The 20,283-nt window shown below is 36.9% G+C and overlaps 1 protein-coding gene across 1 annotated transcript in view; it reads left to right on the plus strand.

The window, feature by feature from the left end:
- Positions 1–20,283, plus strand: part of LOC115219910 (mannosyl-oligosaccharide 1,2-alpha-mannosidase IA) — a 533,489-nt gene that overhangs the window by 495,794 nt on the left and 17,412 nt on the right. The window contains exons 6-8 of the mRNA XM_029790220.2: positions 3,389–3,512; positions 15,793–15,886; positions 18,153–18,268. Of these exons, the coding sequence (XP_029646080.1) occupies positions 3,389–3,512; positions 15,793–15,886; positions 18,153–18,268 (334 nt within the window). The remainder of the gene's footprint in view (positions 1–3,388; positions 3,513–15,792; positions 15,887–18,152; positions 18,269–20,283) is intronic.

Consider the following 20,283-nt stretch of genomic DNA (forward strand, 5'->3'; position numbering starts at 1 on the left):
TTTGGCAAAAGATAGCAGTTTTAAAGGAAAGGGGTGAGTCAATTATATTGCCCCTCAGTTCTTGACTGGTTCTTGTTTGACCCCACAAGAATGAAAGGCAAAGTCGACCTCAGCAACATTTGAACTTAGAAGAAATGCCAGTAAGTATTATGACCAATGCACTAGCAATCCTGCCAACTCGCCATCTTACTTGTAATAATTATAACAACAACAACAACAGCAGCAGTTTATTAATTATGTATTAATATATAACTGTTGGCAAATTTCTATATATTTGGTATTTGCGTTAGTTGATAAATAGTCTTTGAAGTCTCTATTTCCTCTGATCTTCCGATACTGGACAGATTTTCTGAGATATATATCAGAAATGGTGAAATACATAGCCATATTTTGCTTCTATTGTTTATTTACTAGCAACAAGTACCTAATAAGTGTCAACTGATGATTTAAATTCTATTTTAGTGTCTCTTCTACTTTTAGAAATTGATTTCTCCCTCTCTCTCTTTCTCTCTCAAATCTGATTTTCTTCACCATAGCCTAAAGAACTAACGTGTGTGAATAATGTCTCAAAGGTTAGGTATTTCACTTGAACCTTTGTTTTTTAAAACAATGCTATTGGAAAAACTAGGGTGTGTGTGTTCATTTGCTCAACCGCAAAACCTTCAAGCTGATGCCCCAGCATGGCTGCAGTCCAATGACTGAAACAAGTAAAAGAAAAGAAGGAAAAGAAAACTAATATTCTTTCTACTCCAGGCACAAGGCCTGAAATTTTTGACCCCAGTATGAAACTGGTACTTAATTTATCGACCCCGAAAGGATAAAAGGCAAAGTCGACCTCAGAGGAATTTGAACTCAGAACATAAAGACAGACTAAATCTTGCTAAGCATTTCTTTTTTACTCTAGGCACAAGGCCTGAAATTTTGTGGGAGGTGCCCAGTAGGTTAGATCGACCCCAGTATGCAACTGGTACTCAATTTATCCACCTCAAAAAGATGAAAGGCAAAGTTGACCTTGGGGGAATTTGAAATCAGAGCATAAAGACAGACGAAATACCGCTAAGCATTTCACCCAGCATGCTAACGTTTCTGCCAGCTCGCTGCTTTGCCAAATTCACTATATTCTTTTCTAATTTAGGCACAAGGCCCTTAATTTTTGGGGAGGTGGGGGGCAGTCGATTAGTGGTACTCAACTGATCGACTCCGAGAGGATGAAAGGCAATGTTGACCTCAGCAGAATTTGAACTCAGGATATACAGACTGATGAAATACCTATTTCTTTACTACCCACAAGGGGCTAAACACAGAGAGGACAAACAAAGACAGACAAGCGAATTAAGTCGATTATATCGACCCCAGTGCGTAACTGGTACTTATTTAATCGACCCCGAAAGGATGAAAGGCAAAGTCGACCTCGGCGGAATTTGAACTCATAACGTACAGACAGACAGACGAAATACCACTAAGCATTTCACCCAGCATGCTAACGTTTCTGCCTGCTCATCGCCTTGGAAACTAACAATATTGAAAATGTGTTTGTTTTAGAAATGATATTTTGTTAGGAGATTACTGGAGTGCGGCAAATCACAATTTTGAAAAAATAATCAACAACAAATATCGTTATATTTGGGAAGTGTCATAATTAATACTGCTTAAAAGCAAACACATTGATTGGTTGTTGCTTGTTTATATTCCACTTTTTCTTTTACCATGTTGTTGATGTTTTGTTTCACAACTGTTTTTCCATGTTTGCCTGAGTCTGATGGAATCTGTTGAAGTGGGTTTTGTCGAGCTGTATGTCGTTCCTTTCACCAACCCTTGTTTGTTTTCAGAGAAGGTCGCGCCTCCTCGTGGAAGGCTGGAAATGAATGCTAGCACTCCTGCGATAGTGATATTCGGTTACAACCCATCATGTAATATCAGAATGAGGAGCCACAAACACACTCACACACATACAAAAGCACATACACAAACACACACACAAAAAAAAACACATGCACATACATACTCATACACATACATACACATGCACACGCATACGCACATATATATATACACATGCATGCACCCCTACTTACACATACTCGCACACACATACATACACACACACACACATTTGCTCAAAGTGTTATATAATAGGTGTAGGAGTGGCTGTGTGGTAAGTAGCTTGCTTACCAACCACATGGTTCCGGATTCAGTCCCATTGTGGGGCACCTTGGGCAAGTGCCTTCTATTATAGTCTCAGGCCTTGTGAGTGGATTTGGTAGACAGAAACTGAAAGAAGCCTATCATGTGTGTGTGTGTATGTATGTATGTGTATATATATATATATAATATATATATATATATATATATATATATATATATATATATATACATATATATATCATGTATATATGTGTCTGTGTTTGTCCTGCCACCATCGCTTGACAATCAATGTTGATGTGTTTGCGTCCCCGTAACTTAGCGGTTTGGCAAAGGAGACCAATAGGATAAGTACTAGGCTTACAAAGGATAAGCCCTAGGGTCAATTTGTTTGATCCAGCATGGCCACAGTCAAATGACTGAAACAAATAAAAGATAAAAAATATATATTATAGGTGTAGGTGTGGCTGTGTGGTAAGAAGTTTGCTTCCCAACTGCATGGTACGAAAGGATGAAAGACAAAGTCAACCTTGGCAGAATTTGAACTCAGAACATAAAGGCAGACGAAATACCGCAAAGCATTTTGTCCAACATGCTAACGATTCTGCCAGCTCACTGCCCTTAAGTCTATCATTAGTCTATATTAACCTTTTTTTACAATATTTCTGTTGTGATGCTCTGTGTTTCTTTCATTTAATTTTGAATATAATAAAGAATTAAGTAAAATAACTTAGTTATCATTAAGCTGTGTGGAGGCGCTTAGCTTAGTGGTTAAGGTGCTGAACTAATGATCATAAATAAGGTTGTGGTTTCGATTCCTGGACCAGGCGATGTGTTGTGTGCTTGAGCAAAACACTTCAACGGACCGGCGTCCCGTCCAGGTGGGGAATTTCTACACCACTGAAACTGGGAAACTGGCCCTTATGAGCCTGGCATGGCTCGAGAAGGAACATTTATTTTATTTTATCATTAAGCTAGTGTTACAAACATAAATTGCGACTAAAGTTTGGTGGAAGATTTTAATTTAAAACTTATGAAAACAAGACATTCGTACTACAGAGCCAGAGGTGGTTTCAACTGAGTTTGTATCAAAAGGGTTAATGTTGTCTAAATTATAAGCCAAAACCTAGACAAAAATCTTATCTCTGCTACTCAACTTGTGAATGATGAAAAATGAACTTAATATTTCATTTATGACAGTTGTTTTTCATTTGTAAGTTTGTTTTTTTCCTTTTTTTTCTTTCAGTGGTGGCTCTCACAACTGGGGATGGGCCTCTGGTGGTTGCTCAATATTGGCAGAATTTGGTTCTATCCACTTGGAATTCATATACTTGTCTAATATCACAGGCAACAAAATTTATGAGCAAAAGGTATGTAATTCTTAATAATGCTCTGCACATCACCCTTCTCCTGTTGTCTATATGCTGTCTATGTCTGTCTATCTCTCCTGCTTTTTCTTTTGTTTAACTCATTAAGACCCACTGTCCCATAAATAGGACACTACATGAGAACATTAAATAAGCTATATCACATTGTCTTCGTGTCCTATTTATAGGACACCAAGTATTTCCATTTCTACGTGAAGTAAAAGAGTTTTAATAATTATTTTTTTCATTTTAACCTGTTTTCAATCATTTGTAAAAATTTGGAAGTAATTTTCAGAAATTCAAGTATCTGGAACTTCATGGGTTAAATGGGCAAAGGCAGTCCTTCTTTTTACAGACCTAAGTATCCTAGTGTATGTCTGTGTGAAGAGGATTCCTTACTGCACTGGAATTGAGTATACTCAGCTCCGTGCATCTGCACGGAACTCATTTTTGATAGTGGAGTACTTTCTGGAATTTTATTTTTATTTATTTTATTTTATCTAGTTTCAGCTCACGAGCTGTGGCCATGCTGGGGCACCGCCATTTGTCCGTTTTTGCATATGACATAGTACACACATTTCATTTTTATTTTATTTTTTTCTGGTCAATACAAAGAGGTTTGCGAGAACTGATTTGCATATGATTAGCATGTTGCATTACCAGTGCATGAGATGTATTTAATCAACACAATGAGTCCCTTAAAAGAATCCCTTGTGATTAGTGCCATTAATGCTTGGGAATCATTGAAGATTAATGGTTGGGGATTTGATTTTGCCACAGACAGTCAAAGACATGCTGTTCACAGCTTTCTGTGGGAGTGTTTGAAACAGCATTAGTGTCACCTCAGATAATCTTCGTTGACTACAGTAATTAAATAAGTATATAAATAGAACCACTAGAAGTGAATGAGTTTTTTTGTTAGATTTTTCTTTACCAAAATCATCATGCATCCATTTTTCCATGCTTACGTGAGTCAGATGGAAGTTGTTGAGAAAGATTTTTCTGTGGCTGGATGCCCTTCCTCTTATTTCTTTATTGCCCACAATGGGCCGAATATAGAGGGGACAAACAAGGACAAAGGGATTAAGTTGATTGCATTGACCCTGAAAGGATGAAAGGCAAAGCCAACCTCGGCGGAATTTGAACTCAGAACGTAAAGACAGACAAAATACCACTAAGCATTTTGCCCGGCATGCTAACGTTTCTGCCAGCTTGCCACCTTTCAATATTGACGAGAGGCTGTACACCTTGGAGACCTGCTGCAGATGGTGGGACTGACTCAAGAGCTGTGAATCGTTACAGACCTGGATTTTCCAGGGCTGCCAAAAGCACACCAGACACCGCCCGAGACGCGGTGCTCTACAGGCACCATATCCGTATCTCTGAACAAGCCAATTCCACAGACGCGAATCTTTACAAAGAAGAGGGAACTCTTCCCGGGGCTCCTGGCAACATCTTTGGGCTCGCTTGCATTGCCACTGCTTCGCCCAGCCACCAGCTTTGACGACGGACACGCTGCATTCCCGCCACCGGACGAGCACTCTCTGAGTTCAGGTTCAGGAATGTTAACCCGATTCCCTTTCACTGCCCTTCCTCGTGCTAACCCTCACCTGTTTTCAAACAAGGTAATTTTTCCCTACAGCTAGACATGTTTTTGTGGAAGACTGGAAATGAATTTCCCTTGCTTGTAAGACAATAATGCTCACTTCCAAGTAAGGTTTCAAATTCTGGCACAAGGATAGTAATTTCCAAGGAGGGGATAAATTGATTACATCAACCCCAGTTCGCAACTGGTACTTATTCTATTGACCCTGGAAGGATGAAGGACAAAGTGCACCCCAGTGACATTTGAACCCAGAACATAAAACCAGAAGAAATGTCACTAAACAGTTTACCCAGCATACTACTTATTCTCTTTTCTTTACTGCCCACAAGGGGCTAAACATAGAGGGGACAAACAAGGTCAAAGGAATTAAGTCGACTTCGGCGGAATTTGAACTCAGAACGTAACGGCAGACGAAATACGGCTAAGCATTTCGCCCGGCGTGCTAACGTTTCTGCCAGCTCGCCACCCTGAGTAAGATAAATATGGATTTCAAATTTTTAGCACAAAGCCAGCAATTTCAGAGCAGAGAATAAAATGATTGCATCCACCCCAGTACTCAACTGGTACTTATTTTATTGATCCTGAAAGGAGAAAAGGCAAAGTCAATCCCAGCAGCATTTGAACCCAGAACGTAAACTTGTAAGAAATGCCGGTAAGCATTTTACCTGGTACACTAATGATTCTGCCAGTTCGCCACCTTAAATAAGGTAAATATTAACGTATAAAAGCATGTCAACTTAAAGCAGCAAATTTAACGAGCAGAATAATTACATTTAAGATTAACGAATAGTTAAGCTGTAGTATAAATAGATGTTAATTTATGCCCCATCTCGATACCATATTTACATATCATATACATAAATATACATATGCCAAATTTATAGGATATTTAAACTAATAATATGAAACTTGGGTTAAATTAAGGGTTATTTAAACTAATTTTTAAAATTTTTAATTAAATTTTTTATTTCTTAAATCAATCCCTTCTCTTCCCCCCCCTTTCCTTTCTCTCAGCTGCCATATTCTTAAAGCACTTTGGGAGAATGGAGTGGGGTTGGAGGTGGATTAAATGTCCCTGTAGAGGAGGTAGCGTAGGTGGAAGTTAAATATAATCATGGAAAATATCTAATTCTGAAAATATCCTTTAAATACACTGGAATTTTTTAAGAATATTTTAAACTTTTTTTGGTTTTTTTTTTTGGTTTTTTCTGGAAGCTTCATTAAATGTACTGAACATCAAATACATAATTTTTTTTTTCTTTTTTATTAACAAAATGAAAATAAATTTGTTGGTAATTAGTGCGTTTGCTGAGTTAAAGTGGTTTTTAATGATGAGACTAACCAATAACATTACCTGCATCAATCACACCCCACCTTTCGACAGCTCCCATCTTCACCACCTCCATCATTACCATCACCTGCTGTCATCAAAGATAATAATAATAATAATCTTTTCTGCTATGGGTACAAGGCCTGAAATTTTGGGGGAAGGGGCAAGTCAATTAGATCGACCCTGGCACTCAACTGGTACTTAATTTATTGACCCCCAGAAGGATGAAAGGCAAAGTCGACCTTGGCGGAATTTGAACTTAGAACGTACTGGCAGACAAAATACCTATTTCTTTATTGCCCACAAGGGGCTAAACACAGAGAGGACAAACAAGGACAGACAAACGGATTAAGTCAATTAGATCGACCCCAGTGCGTAACTGGTACTTATTTAATCGACCCCGAAAGGATGAAAGGCAAAGTCGACCTCAGCAGAATTTGAACTCAGGACGTAGTGGCAGACTGAATACCACTAAGCATTTCACCCAACGTGCTAACCATTCTGCCAGCTTGCCACCTTAATAATAATAATAATAATGGTGAAGACAATTACAGTTTGTTTGTCAAGAGAGTTCAAACTCCTGAAGAACTTAAATATTTTGGTTGTGAAAAAGAGAAAAACACGAGGAGAAAAAAAAAAGGAAAAAATCAAGCAATTAAGTGGAAAAAATAAAAAAATTAAAACAGGGAAATTTTTCCTTTCCTCATTGACATACATCAGATAAAATGTTACAAGACTCGTGACATGGAATTGGTGCAAGTGTGAGGACACAAAAGAAATGATTTTTTTTTTTTTTTTGTAATTTGAGAAAAAAACGCCCCTTTTTTTAACAGTGCCATATTTGGAAATAGTTAAAAATTAATTTAGAATATATCCTAAGAAATATTTGGGTGTGTGTGTGTACATAGTGGTGGTGGAAGAAAGTGAGTGTAGACGGGTTTCCAATATGGAGAATTTCAATGAAGGGACAAATATGTAAAAACTGCCCCCACTATATAATATAAATTATACACACACACACACACTTATAAGTATATATATAGATATACATATACATGCATATATATATATATATATATATATACATCATCATCATCATCATCATCGTTTAACGTCATATATATATATATATATGCATGTATATGTTTGTGTGTATATATGATTATATGTTTACATATACGCATATGTGTGTGTGTGTATATATATATATATATATATTGTTTCAGTCATTTGACTGTGGCCATGCTGGAGCACCACCTTGGAGGGTTTTAATCATACAGTATATATACACACACATACATATATATATATATGTGTGTGTGTAAGTATTATTTATTTATTCTGTTTTTCTACGCATGTGTACATGTGTAGAACATTTCTGGAATTATAAATATAAACAAACAAAAACTTTAAAAAAAAAACAATCATGCCCACTCTCTAATTAAATTTTAATTACCCACGGAAATTTGTTCTACTCCTTTATAGTTTCAATTGCCACTAATTAGTAACAATTTTAATTCCTCTTTCAATAGGGGCTAATTCCAATACCTTTCATACATTTCTTTTAAGTCTTTTAATTTTTCTTTTAATTATTTCGCAAAGTTAGGAAAATTTGCAAAACCGGAATCTATAACAACTGAAGCCAGAACAATGTCTGTCACAGCAAGCCAGGTGTAGCTTGTACAAAGGCGCCACCGAATTATATTTAGAACAGTTGCGTTTTGTAACAAAACGCATGTGTGTATGACTCTTAACATTAATCAATGGGAGATATTTATGTGGGAGCAAAAGAAGTGAGGGGTGATGATGGTAGTTTGGGGTTATGTCCCTGTTTCTCCATTCAGCGACTTTAGTTTTTCTCTTCCAGTCAGCAGCTGAGTGTATCAGTCCAAATATAGAATTGAAAATCTGGTGGATTTTTTCCAATAGTCTTAATCGTCAGCATTTAGGTTATTTCACCAATTGAACTCCTGCTTATGACAGAAGCAGCATTAATACTTAGAGGTGATGTCACTGCTATTTCTAGTAGTTGAGTGTCTATCATTGACGAGACCAAGGAATGTTGAAATCACGTGATATATATGAATGACAGAGGTGGTTTTAACTTATAAGTGCCTAAATTTTTTTATTTGATTTGTTATGGAATCTCAAAGCTACAAGATAATACATGATTAATTCAAACGACTGTGAATAAAGATTAACATTTGACAGACTAATCTGAATGCTAAAAGGTTAAAGTTATCCCAAAATAAAATCTCCCAACCATGCATATTGCGGTGCTTAAGCACATTGACCAACATGTAGGCTTTTCTGCTCTTTGCTCTACTTTCACTTTCCTCTTGTATATAACTGTCATTTCTAGTCATCACTTTTCAACACTGAAACCACACTTGGTAGGCATGTAGGCACTTTTTTCAAAGTGCAGTGTTATGGGTTCAAATCTGTAATTAAAACACCCTTGTCAGCTATTTACTAATATTTAATTGTTGTTTGTGGGCATGGCTTTTTGGTTAAGAAGCTTGCTTTGCAACCAGGTGGCTTCAGGTTCAACCCCACTGCGTGGCAACTTGGGCAAGTTACTTCTACTATAGCTCCAGGCTGACCAAAGCCTTGTGAGTGAATTTGGTAGATGGAAACTATGTGGAAGCTCATCATATATATATATATATATATATGGGTAAAGGGCCCCCTTTAGTCATGAATGACCATGGGATTGCACCTAGAAACTTACCCTCACATGCACAAGTCCAGGCTAACCTGTTTTATGGAATACCAGCAGTTGCCCATGCATACCAGCCTCTTCTCTCCATGCCACCAATGTTATCCAAGAGAAAAGCAAAGACCAATACAGCACAGCACCAGCGATATGGCAGCTCATTTCTATAGATGAATGAACTAGCACAACGGGAAATAAAGTTTCTTGCTCAAGAACACAACACAGCCTGGTCTAGGAATCAAACTCACTACCTCATGACAGTGAGTCTGGTGCACTGAGCCATACGTTTTCAATATATATATATATATATATATATATATATATATTTTTTTTCTCTCCTTGTTTTTTTCTGTGTCTCTTTCTGTAGAAGAGCGTAGGCTCGAAACGTAAAAGACTTTTTCTATTCCTGAGCATTGTACTAATACATTTGTTTGTTTTGTACACCACCTATCTTCATCTTTTGTTTTTTTTCGTAAACTCTCCCTATATATATATATATATATATATATATATAGCGCCGCCTTGGCTAGCTTCCGTGCCGGTGGCACGTTAAAAGCACCAACCAATCGTGGCCGATGCCAGACCCCCCTGGCACCTGTGCACGTAAAAAGCACCCACTACACTCGCGGAGTGGTTGGCGTTAGGAAGGGCATCCAGCTGTAGAAACACTGCCAGATCAGACTGGAGCCTGGTGCAGCCCTGGCTTCCCAGACCCCGGTCGAACCGTCCAACCCGTGCTAGCGCGGAAAACAGACGTTAAACGATGATGATGATGATATGTATTTCATCATATATGTGTGTCTTTATCCTCTATCACTGCTTGACAACTGGTGTTGGTTTGTTTATGTCCCCATAACTTAGCAGTTCAGCAAAAGAGACCAATAGAATAAGTACCAAACAACAAGAAAATAAGTACTGGGGTTGATTCGTTGGACTAGTCCTTTCAAGGCAGTGCCCCAGTATGGCCACGGTTCGATGACCAAAGCAAGTAGAAGATAAAAAATAACGAAATAACAACATCCAGGTCCATTGAATTTTATTTTATTCTTCTTGTAATTCTTCCTTTTATTTCATACCCCTCCCCCTATCTTGCCACTGTTTGCATATGTATATATGTACTCAACTGCGGCTCTTTTGCATTGAATCTCTTCTATAAAGTTATGTAAGACATCCATGTACAAAAGGTTTTCTCTGTTCTGAAATCAATGTCTTGCTTCACGTTCCCCTCAAGCTGTCATTTGTGTGCTGCAGACAGAAAGACAGAAGATGTTGTCTTTTGTTCCGCTCTTGGTATTAAATCATATCTCCAGGGCGGAAAAAAAAAAGATGACAAAATAGAAGAGACCATCTAACTTCATTGAATGTACATATGTACTACAGCTTCATTCATTAATTATGAAAGTGGGTCTGTGTGTGTGTGTGTGTGTACATACATACACATGTAAGCATCTTTACATGTATGTGCATACATAAGTATACATTTGTACATATGTGTATATATATATATGTATGTATGTATGTATATTCTATGTATGAATATATATGTATGTATGTATGTATATATGTATGTATGTATGTATATTCTATGTATGAATATATATGTATGTATGTATGTATGTATATTCTATGTATGAATACATATGTATATGTTTGTATATATGTATGTATGTATGTATATTCTATGTATGAATATATATGTATGTATGTATGTATATTCTATGTATGAATACATATGTATATGTTTGTATATATGTATGTATGTATGTATATTCTATGTATGAATATATATGTATGTATGTATGTATATTCTATGTATGAATACATATGTATATGTTTGTATATATGTATGTATGTATGTATATTCTATGTATGAATACATATGTATATGTTTGTATATATGTGCATGTTGTGTGTATGTATGTTTATTTCTTTCAATAAATATGCTCATTTAAATATTATATAAATATAGGTTTATATGTATGTGTATATGTGTATGTCTGTGTAAACACATATTTAGGTGTATATGCATACACATACAGCCTCAAGTAAAACGTGATAAATAAAATGATTCTTTTTCTCCCCACTTTTTTTTATATACCTTAATAAGAAGAAAGGTACATCAAAAATATATTAGTGTAATTGCTCTCAATAAAACTCTCAAAAACTCTCAGGATTCCACTCAATGAATGAAACTCTTTTACCTTCTTATGTATACCAGTTCTCTTTCTAATACCTATAAATCACCTTCTTTTAAGTCCATGTTACCTCACAGACGCATTCTGTACATAATTCACAACAAATGTTCACCTGTCGTTTATAATTGTCCACATCGTCACCACCATTGCCATTATCATAGGTTTTAAGCTCGTTAGTTTCAGTTTGACTGATGAGCATCTAATCAGTATCACCTGTCGCTCTCTATCTATCTGTCTATACATATATGTATATAAGAGGGATGACCTCTTATATATATATATGTAATATAATTTTCTGAACCTTCTGATTTTAATATGCTAGACCACTGGTTTTAAATTGATATTAATCAACTTAATATTCAATTTTCCACCCTCATTTTAAATTATATATATGTGTATATATATATAGGCACAGGAGTGGCTGTGTGGTAAGTAGCTTGTTTACCAACCACATGGTTCTGGGTTCAGTCCCACTGCGTGGCACCTTGCGCAAGTGTTTTCTACTATAGCCTCAGGCCGACCAAAGCCTTGTGAGTGGATTTGGTAGACGGAAACTGAAAGAAGCCCGTCGTATATATGTGTATATGTATGCGTGTGTGTGTTTGTGTGTCTGTGTTTGTCCCCCTAGCATTGCTTGACAACCGATGCTGGTGTGTTTATGTCCCCGTTACTTAGCGGTTCGGCAAAAAGACCGATAGAATAAGTACTGGGGTCGAGTTGCTCGATTAAAGGCGGTGCTCCAGCATGGCCGCAGTCAAATGACTGAAACAAATAAAAGAGTAAAATAAAAAGAGAGTAAAGAGTATATATATATATATACACACATGGTCTGATCAATAAGTATCTGGACTGTTGTCATAGTAACGAGCTAAAGCATGCAGAGTGAATCTGCTCGGCACCGATTGACCTTGAACTCTGCTGTGCATGAGCACAAAATTTTAACATTCTAGCTCACTTCCGCTGTTTACAGCAGTGCTTGGAAGGAAGGTGTGTAGCGTGTGATTGTCGCATTGACCATGATAGAGAAAGTTGAGCAGAGAATTTGCATTAAATTTTGCCAAAAGCTTGATGGTATCTGCTCAGAGGCCTATGCTAAGTTTTCAAAAAGTTTTCATCGTTCTCTCTACAATCAAGGAGATCTTGTGCAACTGAAACCCGAGTGTCTTTTTGGTCAGCTGGAAGCAGTTTTGACACAAACTTGGTAGACACGCGTCTCATACCCAAGTCGTCAGTGATAATGGACTGAACTGAACTGTAACTAATCTGCACATCCTCTGATAACTCACAGATGGTGATTCTATTTGGTAGACGGAAACTGAAAGAAGCCTGTCTCATGTATGTGTATATATGTGTGTGTGTCAGTGTTCGTCCCCCCAACATTGCTTGACAACCGATGCTGTTGTGTATAAGTCCCCGTAACTTAGCAGTTCGGCAAAAGAAAGCGATGGAATAAGTTCTAGGCTTACAAAGAATAAGTCCTGAGGTCGATTTGCTCGACTAAAGGTGGTGCTCCAGTCAAATGACGGAAACAAGTAAAAGAGTAAGAATAAAGAGAGAGAATTTTGGTAATTTGATATAAACACCAAGAAATTTGGTAAAAGTGAAGCCATAATTATTGCATGTATGCCACATGCCCAGGGTGGCAAAATTTTAATTCCAAACTATATCATCATAACAGGTGACACTCTGAGAGTAGGGAATCGAAAGGTTCTTGTAATTTCATTGTGTTGGTGTTAATATTTAAATAACTTGGCATATAAGATGTGGAAGGATTAAATTAAGACGGCTGTCCTTCACTAAACCGTTCTCTAAAACCAGGGCTTTGGCTGTCAGTTGCAGGCTACAGAATGTATCTTTTATAATCTGTTTTCAAGATATCACATGTGGATATGTGTGTGTATGTATATATATTGTATGTATGAATGCATGGGTATATAATGTATATGTATATATATATATGTGTGTGTGTGTATGTATCTATATTTGTGTGTGTGTGTGTATGTATCTATATTTGTGTATGTGTATGTATCTATATTTGTGTATGTGTGTATATATGTATATATCTGTATTTGTGTGTGTTTATGTGCATGTATATATATATATACACACATGCATATAAATGAATGTGTATATGTAAATATATGTATGTGTGTATGTATATATATATAAAAATATATGTATAACTATATGTATAAATATATTCATATATATGTATATGGTGTATAAAACAATAAAAATGTGGACATATTGGAAGTATATAATATACATGCATATATGTATATATATTAAACCATATGACTTTCATAAGTTTACAGCTGTTTCACAGCCTTCTTCATGTATTAATTTTAGAATGGAAGAGATTATGCATACATGTTTGCATTAATATGTATGCTCAAGATTATACAATTGTATACTGACTATGTATGTATATATAATGTATGTGTGTGTGTATATATATATGTGAATTCATATATATGAGCACAGGCCTGGCCATATGGTTAAGATGTTTGTAGTTCTGCGTTCAGTTTATCTGCACGGCACATTGGACAATTGCCTTCTACTGTAGCCCTGGGTTGATGAAAGCCTTATATGTGGATTTGGTTGGAGGAAACTGAAAGAAGCTCATTGTATGTAGTTGTGTCTCCTTGACTTGTCATGTAACCACTGTAAATATATGTCATCCTTTGATGACAGTGTTATGAAATTTTCAATATCTGACGCGTAAAGCTTATCCTGCCATTGGGGGAATATTACTTAGTTTGGATACAATGAGAGTTGGCAACAAGAATGGTATCCAGCCTTAGAAATTCTACCGGAAGGAAGTCAGTATCATTTCTGTAACTGGAAAAGTGACCCTTATCATGATAATGACCATGCATATGTGTAAGTAAATATATATATATGCATATTTTGTATTTGGATTTGGTTTGCAAGATTCTTTACGCGAGTTCATGTGTTGAAGCATACTCTGTTGTGTCTAGGGAGAGTCATTCTCTTTTGGTGCCTTATAATTTAACACACTCACCGGTAAAATTTCCACTTATTTCTTTTTTATTTTTCTAAAATTTTCGTTGCATCTTGCAACCTTTCCAGTAGAGTCAACAACTATTGAAAAGGTTGCAAGACGCAACGAAACTTTTAGGAAAATAAAACAGCAATAAGTGGAAATTTTACCGGTGAGTGTGTTAAATTATTTGGCACCAAAAGAGAATGACTCTTCCCAGACACAACAGAATGTATGCTATTATACAAGACATATAGTGATACATATTGCTCTCTCTCTTTCTCCATCTATATATGCAAACAAATACATTCACACATACACAGGGTGTTCATAAATTATCTTTACAACTTGAATGTATTGTATCTGTTAAAAGTCGAGCTGTGTGGGAGACCTCCATGTCAAAGAATTAGCCTGACATTTACTCTGCTTGTTGTAAAAGGCATTTGAAACAGGTTGAGGTAGGATTTGCATTCTGACCACGTAAAACTCACCAGCAATGACCACTAAGCATAGCTAGATGGGGCAGTACTTTTAAAGGGGCATCACTTTTGGGTCTACTGTAGGCAGTATGTTTTTTTTTTCTAGGGAAGAGTTACCCCAGACAAATGGAAGGGCCGTCCTGGACAGCACACACTCTAACTACACTAGTGGTAATGAATACCTGAACAGACTCATTAGTTGGAAGTTTGTCATGCTGCAAAGGTGTCATCTGTCAGGAGTAAGGAATCATCAACAAATGATGGATTCAGTGATATGCTGTAACAGCATATGCCCCCTCACTGTTACTAATAATAATGATAATAATGGACTCTCCCATCGAAGACAATGTATGAACAATAAGCTTTTGCTAAACGACTTGCTCGAATTATTTGCTTATAGTGATCGAACGTTTGTGCTGCACATTAGGTCACTCTCTCCATCAAATTGGCATTGTCTGAACAGGTGCACAAGTGCACCACACTGGTGTAATTTATTTATAGAGCAATGCGAGATGAAGTGTTTTGTTCAAAAACACAATGCACCACCCAGACTGGGAATTGAAACCACAATATCGCGATTGTGAGTGCAATTCCCTAACCACCAGGCTATGTGCTCTCACAACAACAATAATAATACTTTTATTGGCTACAAGGGCCAAACACAAAACAAATAGGAACAATACAAGGGACAAGGGTGTTGAACAATGCAAAAAAAAATAATAATAATAAAGTTAAATCGATCGATTACCAATGGAGCCCACATTGAAGTGTTCTGATGTCTCAAAACTCAATTTGTTTTCCTATGTTTCCCAATAATGCTGTTGAGTTATCCTTAGATTTCTTTTTTCCCTTTTTTTTTTTTTTTTTCATGTGTAAAGATAATTTATGGACACCCTGTATTTCACCAAACGTGCATTGTTCAAAACTCTGTGATTCTTTGTTTTCTTTTTCAGGTTATGAAAATCCGAGAAACTCTACAGCAATTAAAACGCCCACAGGGACTGTATCCTATCTACCTTAATCCCAGAACAGGAAAATGGGGGCAGCGTGAGTACATCTTTTCCTCCTCTTTTTCTTACTGCTTCATGTACTGTTTACACTATCCCCACACATGATGGCAGCAACTCAAGTTTCAAGCAATGCCATCATTTCATGGTTCCCTTAACCTTTTTTATTATTTAAACCAGGAAATCCATCTGTTTTATGTTCAAACCAGCCAGATCTGGCCTCTCACGCCTACCCTACAGTGTCATCCAAAAGATATACAATCACATCATTAAAGTATTGAAGTAGCATGAATGTGGCTTTACATTCCTGCTATGGAACTACACCCTTTTGTACAAGTGTAACAATGATGGGCACTTCTTACAGTAGGTGTTAGTTTACTGCCCATGGTTACACAAGCCTTCATTCTGTCATGAAATTTTTGAGTGTTTTGCCTTTTTTGGCCACAGCCAAAGACACTATGTGACACATAACAGATGTTAAAAATCAAGTGTTCTCTATGCTTGAGGCTTTTTTTAAAGTGAAGAAAAACTTTGTACAGAGCCAATTCCACTATGTTAATGATGTATGCATTCGCCTGAAAAGAACCAGTCTACATTATTGGATGCAAAAAAATGTTGCAGGTGTAACATTATTAGTTTTCCTCCTAGAGAGATGTCTAAACAAAGATTTGGTGTCTCTCTCTCTCTTGTTCCCAGCTGTTGGATGGATGTTAACTCTACTTGTCCAACAACAAGTTTTGTTTTTGCCCTGCAGGGTGCGGACAGCCTTATCATATGACTAATTGTACTGGATTACATTACCTATAGCTCTGAGAGTGACCTGACTTAATTCTCTCTCTCTCTCTCTCTCACACACACACATGTATGTAACAAGCTGGATATTGTTGTTTGGGTCAGACAAGAAAAAGTATGTACTTTTGTAGAAGTACAGGCTTAAACCTCCAGCTATTATACCCAGATTATAAACTCTCGTTTATTCTAATTATATATAATTGGTGTGTTTGGTTTTGTTAGTAAGTGCTTAAGTGATAAGGATTTTCTGATGTAGAAATCAACCAGCTAACTCGCACGTCACAATTACAATTTGTAAGCAGAACTGTAAAAATATGCAAGACTTTTATAAAGTTTAACATGTTATATTGCTTTTCTTATCTACATTCCAACAACAGAGTTTTGTATCATTGTTAGAAACCAGCTCCTTTATAATTGTTATATAGTTGAATATTTTCCAAATGTGTATTGGCACTTCATCAGGTGAAATACAATTCTTGCTGGATTTTTCTGAATACTCTTGGGTATATGATGTACGTTTCTTTCAACCAATCAAATTATCAGATTCTGAGGGAATTTTATATATCTATATATCTATCTATATATATATATATATATGTGTGTGTATATATATATATATATATATATATATATATATATAATATTAGGGTAATAAGAATTATAGAAATAATTATTACCAGTGGCCTAGCACAAAAAAAATAGTCAATAGACTATATATTATTCACATAAAAATATTGTGTACATTAGAACACATTAAAAGGCTTCCAAATAGAAAAGCCTTGTACTAGAAAGAGCAGTAGAAAACTCACACCACTAATTATGGATAAATTCTCGAAAGAACTGAAAATTATCATCAACATTCTTTAATGTCTGCCTTCCATGCTGGCATGGGTTGGGTGGTTTGACAGAAGCTGTCAAGGCAGATGACTGCACAAGGCTTTTGTGTCTGTTTTGGCTCAGTTTTTACAGCTGGATGCCCTTCCTAACACCAACTACCCAGCAGAAATATCTATCTATATATACACATATATATATATATATATATATATATATATATATATATAGGAATAAAAGATTTCAAAGCACATATAAAGCTACAAATAATATGTTAATATTGGATTGAAAACCCCCCTTTGAATAGAAAAAGTCACCTTTTTTACCTATCCAAAAGGGATTTGCATCCCAATATCTTACCTACTGTTGTTTACAGTTTTATGTGTGTTCCAACAAGAGAGCTATGTATCATTGTTAGAAACCAGCTCCTTCCTTACAGGAAGACTTCAAATAATTAAAAATAGAAGTGAACATACATACATACATATTTGCATGTTCTTTCTATCATTGTAATATCTTAATTAGTAATTAGCTGCTTCCTGTTTGTTCCTGCCCGTGTTTTATTTTTCATTGATTGAAATTCTCTTACTAAAACAATGTCAACAGCAATTAATTTTTAAATCTTAATTCATGATTAATTAAATTTGTTTTTTGTTTCTCCCCTTGTATATCTTTATCAGACCACTTCTCAGTTGGAGCAATGGGCGACAGCTTCTACGAATACTTGCTGAAAACCTGGCTCTACACAGGAAAGAAAGACACTGTTGCACGACAGATGTATGACGAAGCCGTTATGGTAAGCACGAACCTAATAAACACCTTTGCATGTGTCAAGCATTCTTGCTTTTCTAAGCTCATTTCTGTTAGAAATTGCAGCCAAATCTCCTCCAGATTACTACATACCGTTGTCTTGAAATTGGAAATGTGCATTAGATTATGTGGTCCTGTGGAATTGGTCATGGCTAGAATGATTTTCTTCGTAGGTCCATGTGATGACTATCATCATCATCATTTTGCGTCTGCTTTCCATGCTGGCATGGGTTAGACAGTTTGAATGAAACTGGTAAGCCAGAGAGCTGCAGGTTCTAATCTGATTTGGCATGATTTCTACAGCTGGATGCCCTTCCTGTAACCAACCACTCCAAGAGTATAATGGGTTCTTTTTACATCCCACTGGCACAGGTGCTTATTACTTGCCAGTGGCACAGATGCCAGTTACGTAACACCAGCGTTGGCCATGGCTACGATTTCATTTGACTTGATGAGTCTTCTCAAGCCCAACATATTGCTAAAGGCTTCTGTTACTTATCACCTCTATGAGGCTTGATGTTCGAAGGGTACATTTTGTGTGCCACCAGTACGGGTGCCTGTTACCTGACACTGGCATTGGCCGTGACTCAGGATGAGAATTGACCTGGGGTTAAACAGATAGCACCGACTACTCAATACTTTGTAAAACCCCAAAATGTTTTCAAACGGAAAGGACAAACAGACAGACAGAGAAAGACTTGTTTCCTGTTTCAAGGCAAAGTAATGAATGTTTACTCATGGCCAGACAGGTTTTCACAGAAGACTGACAGGGAAACAAGGGATTGAAGGTCTGCTTCAACAAATTTCATCTGACTGTTGCAAGCATGGAAAAGTGGACTTTAAAACAATGGGTTGGGTCTCCTGCTTCACACACACACACACACACACACACACACACACTTTCTTTCTCTCTCTCCTCTTCCTCTCCCTTTCCCCTTCTAGTTAACCCACTATTATCCACTGTTTACAGTATACCTCTGCTATTTGTCCCCCTTGTCATTATTTGATACTCATAGCTGGTCACTACAATCCTTCTCTGCCCATTACAATTTTTACAATCCATTGCAGTCCCTTGGTTAGACTATTAGCCCCAACCTTTAGCAAGAATCGAAATCCTCAGTCACAATTTGAACTCAAGGAGTAACCAGCCCAGAGCAGAAGACACTCCAAAACATTTCACCCAATATTCCAACAATCCTGTAAATTCACTGCCCTAAACTGGTACCTTATTGACCCCTTGCCCCAAATTGACAAAGGGCAAGATTGACCCTTGAAAAGATTTGAACTTAATGGGAACTGAAATCCTTAGTTGTGGTTTGAACTCAGATGCTGCGATGCTGCAAGGCATCTTATCTAATGCTTTTGCAATTCCACAACTCCGCTGGCCTCAACTAGTTTTTTTTTTTTTATCAAACTCACTAAAAGCTGGAAAACAAGGCTAACCACTGACAAGAATTGATCTTGGGAAGTAACTGCGCCAGAGCAAAATATACTGCAAAGTGTTCTATCCAATACTTAGGCAGTTTTGCAAAACCTCTTCCCTGAACAAGTTCTTCAAAAGGACGGAGGATAAAACTCACCACCAACTAGGACTGGTCTTAGGAAATAACTGGGCCTGAGCAAAAGATCCTGCAAAGTGTCCTATCCGATACTCTTTACTCTTTTACTTGTTTCAGTCATTTGACTGTGGCCATGCTGGAGCGCCGCCTTTAGTCGAGGAAATCGACCCCAGGACTTATTCTTTGTAAGCCTAGTACTTATTCTGTCGGTCTCTTTTGCCGAACTGCTAAGTTACAGGGACGTAAACACACCAGCATCGGTTGTCAAGCGATGTGGGAGGGGGGGGGCAAACACAGACACACAAACATATACACACACATGCATATATATATATACATATACATATATACAACAGGCTTCTTACAGTTTCTATTTACCAAATCCACTCACAAGGCTTTGGTTAGCCCGAGACTATAGTAGAAGACACTTGCCGAAGGTGCC

Source organism: Octopus sinensis, linkage group LG15 (assembly GCF_006345805.1).
Source record: "Octopus sinensis linkage group LG15, ASM634580v1, whole genome shotgun sequence".
Taxonomy (NCBI): Eukaryota; Metazoa; Mollusca; class Cephalopoda; order Octopoda; family Octopodidae; genus Octopus; species Octopus sinensis.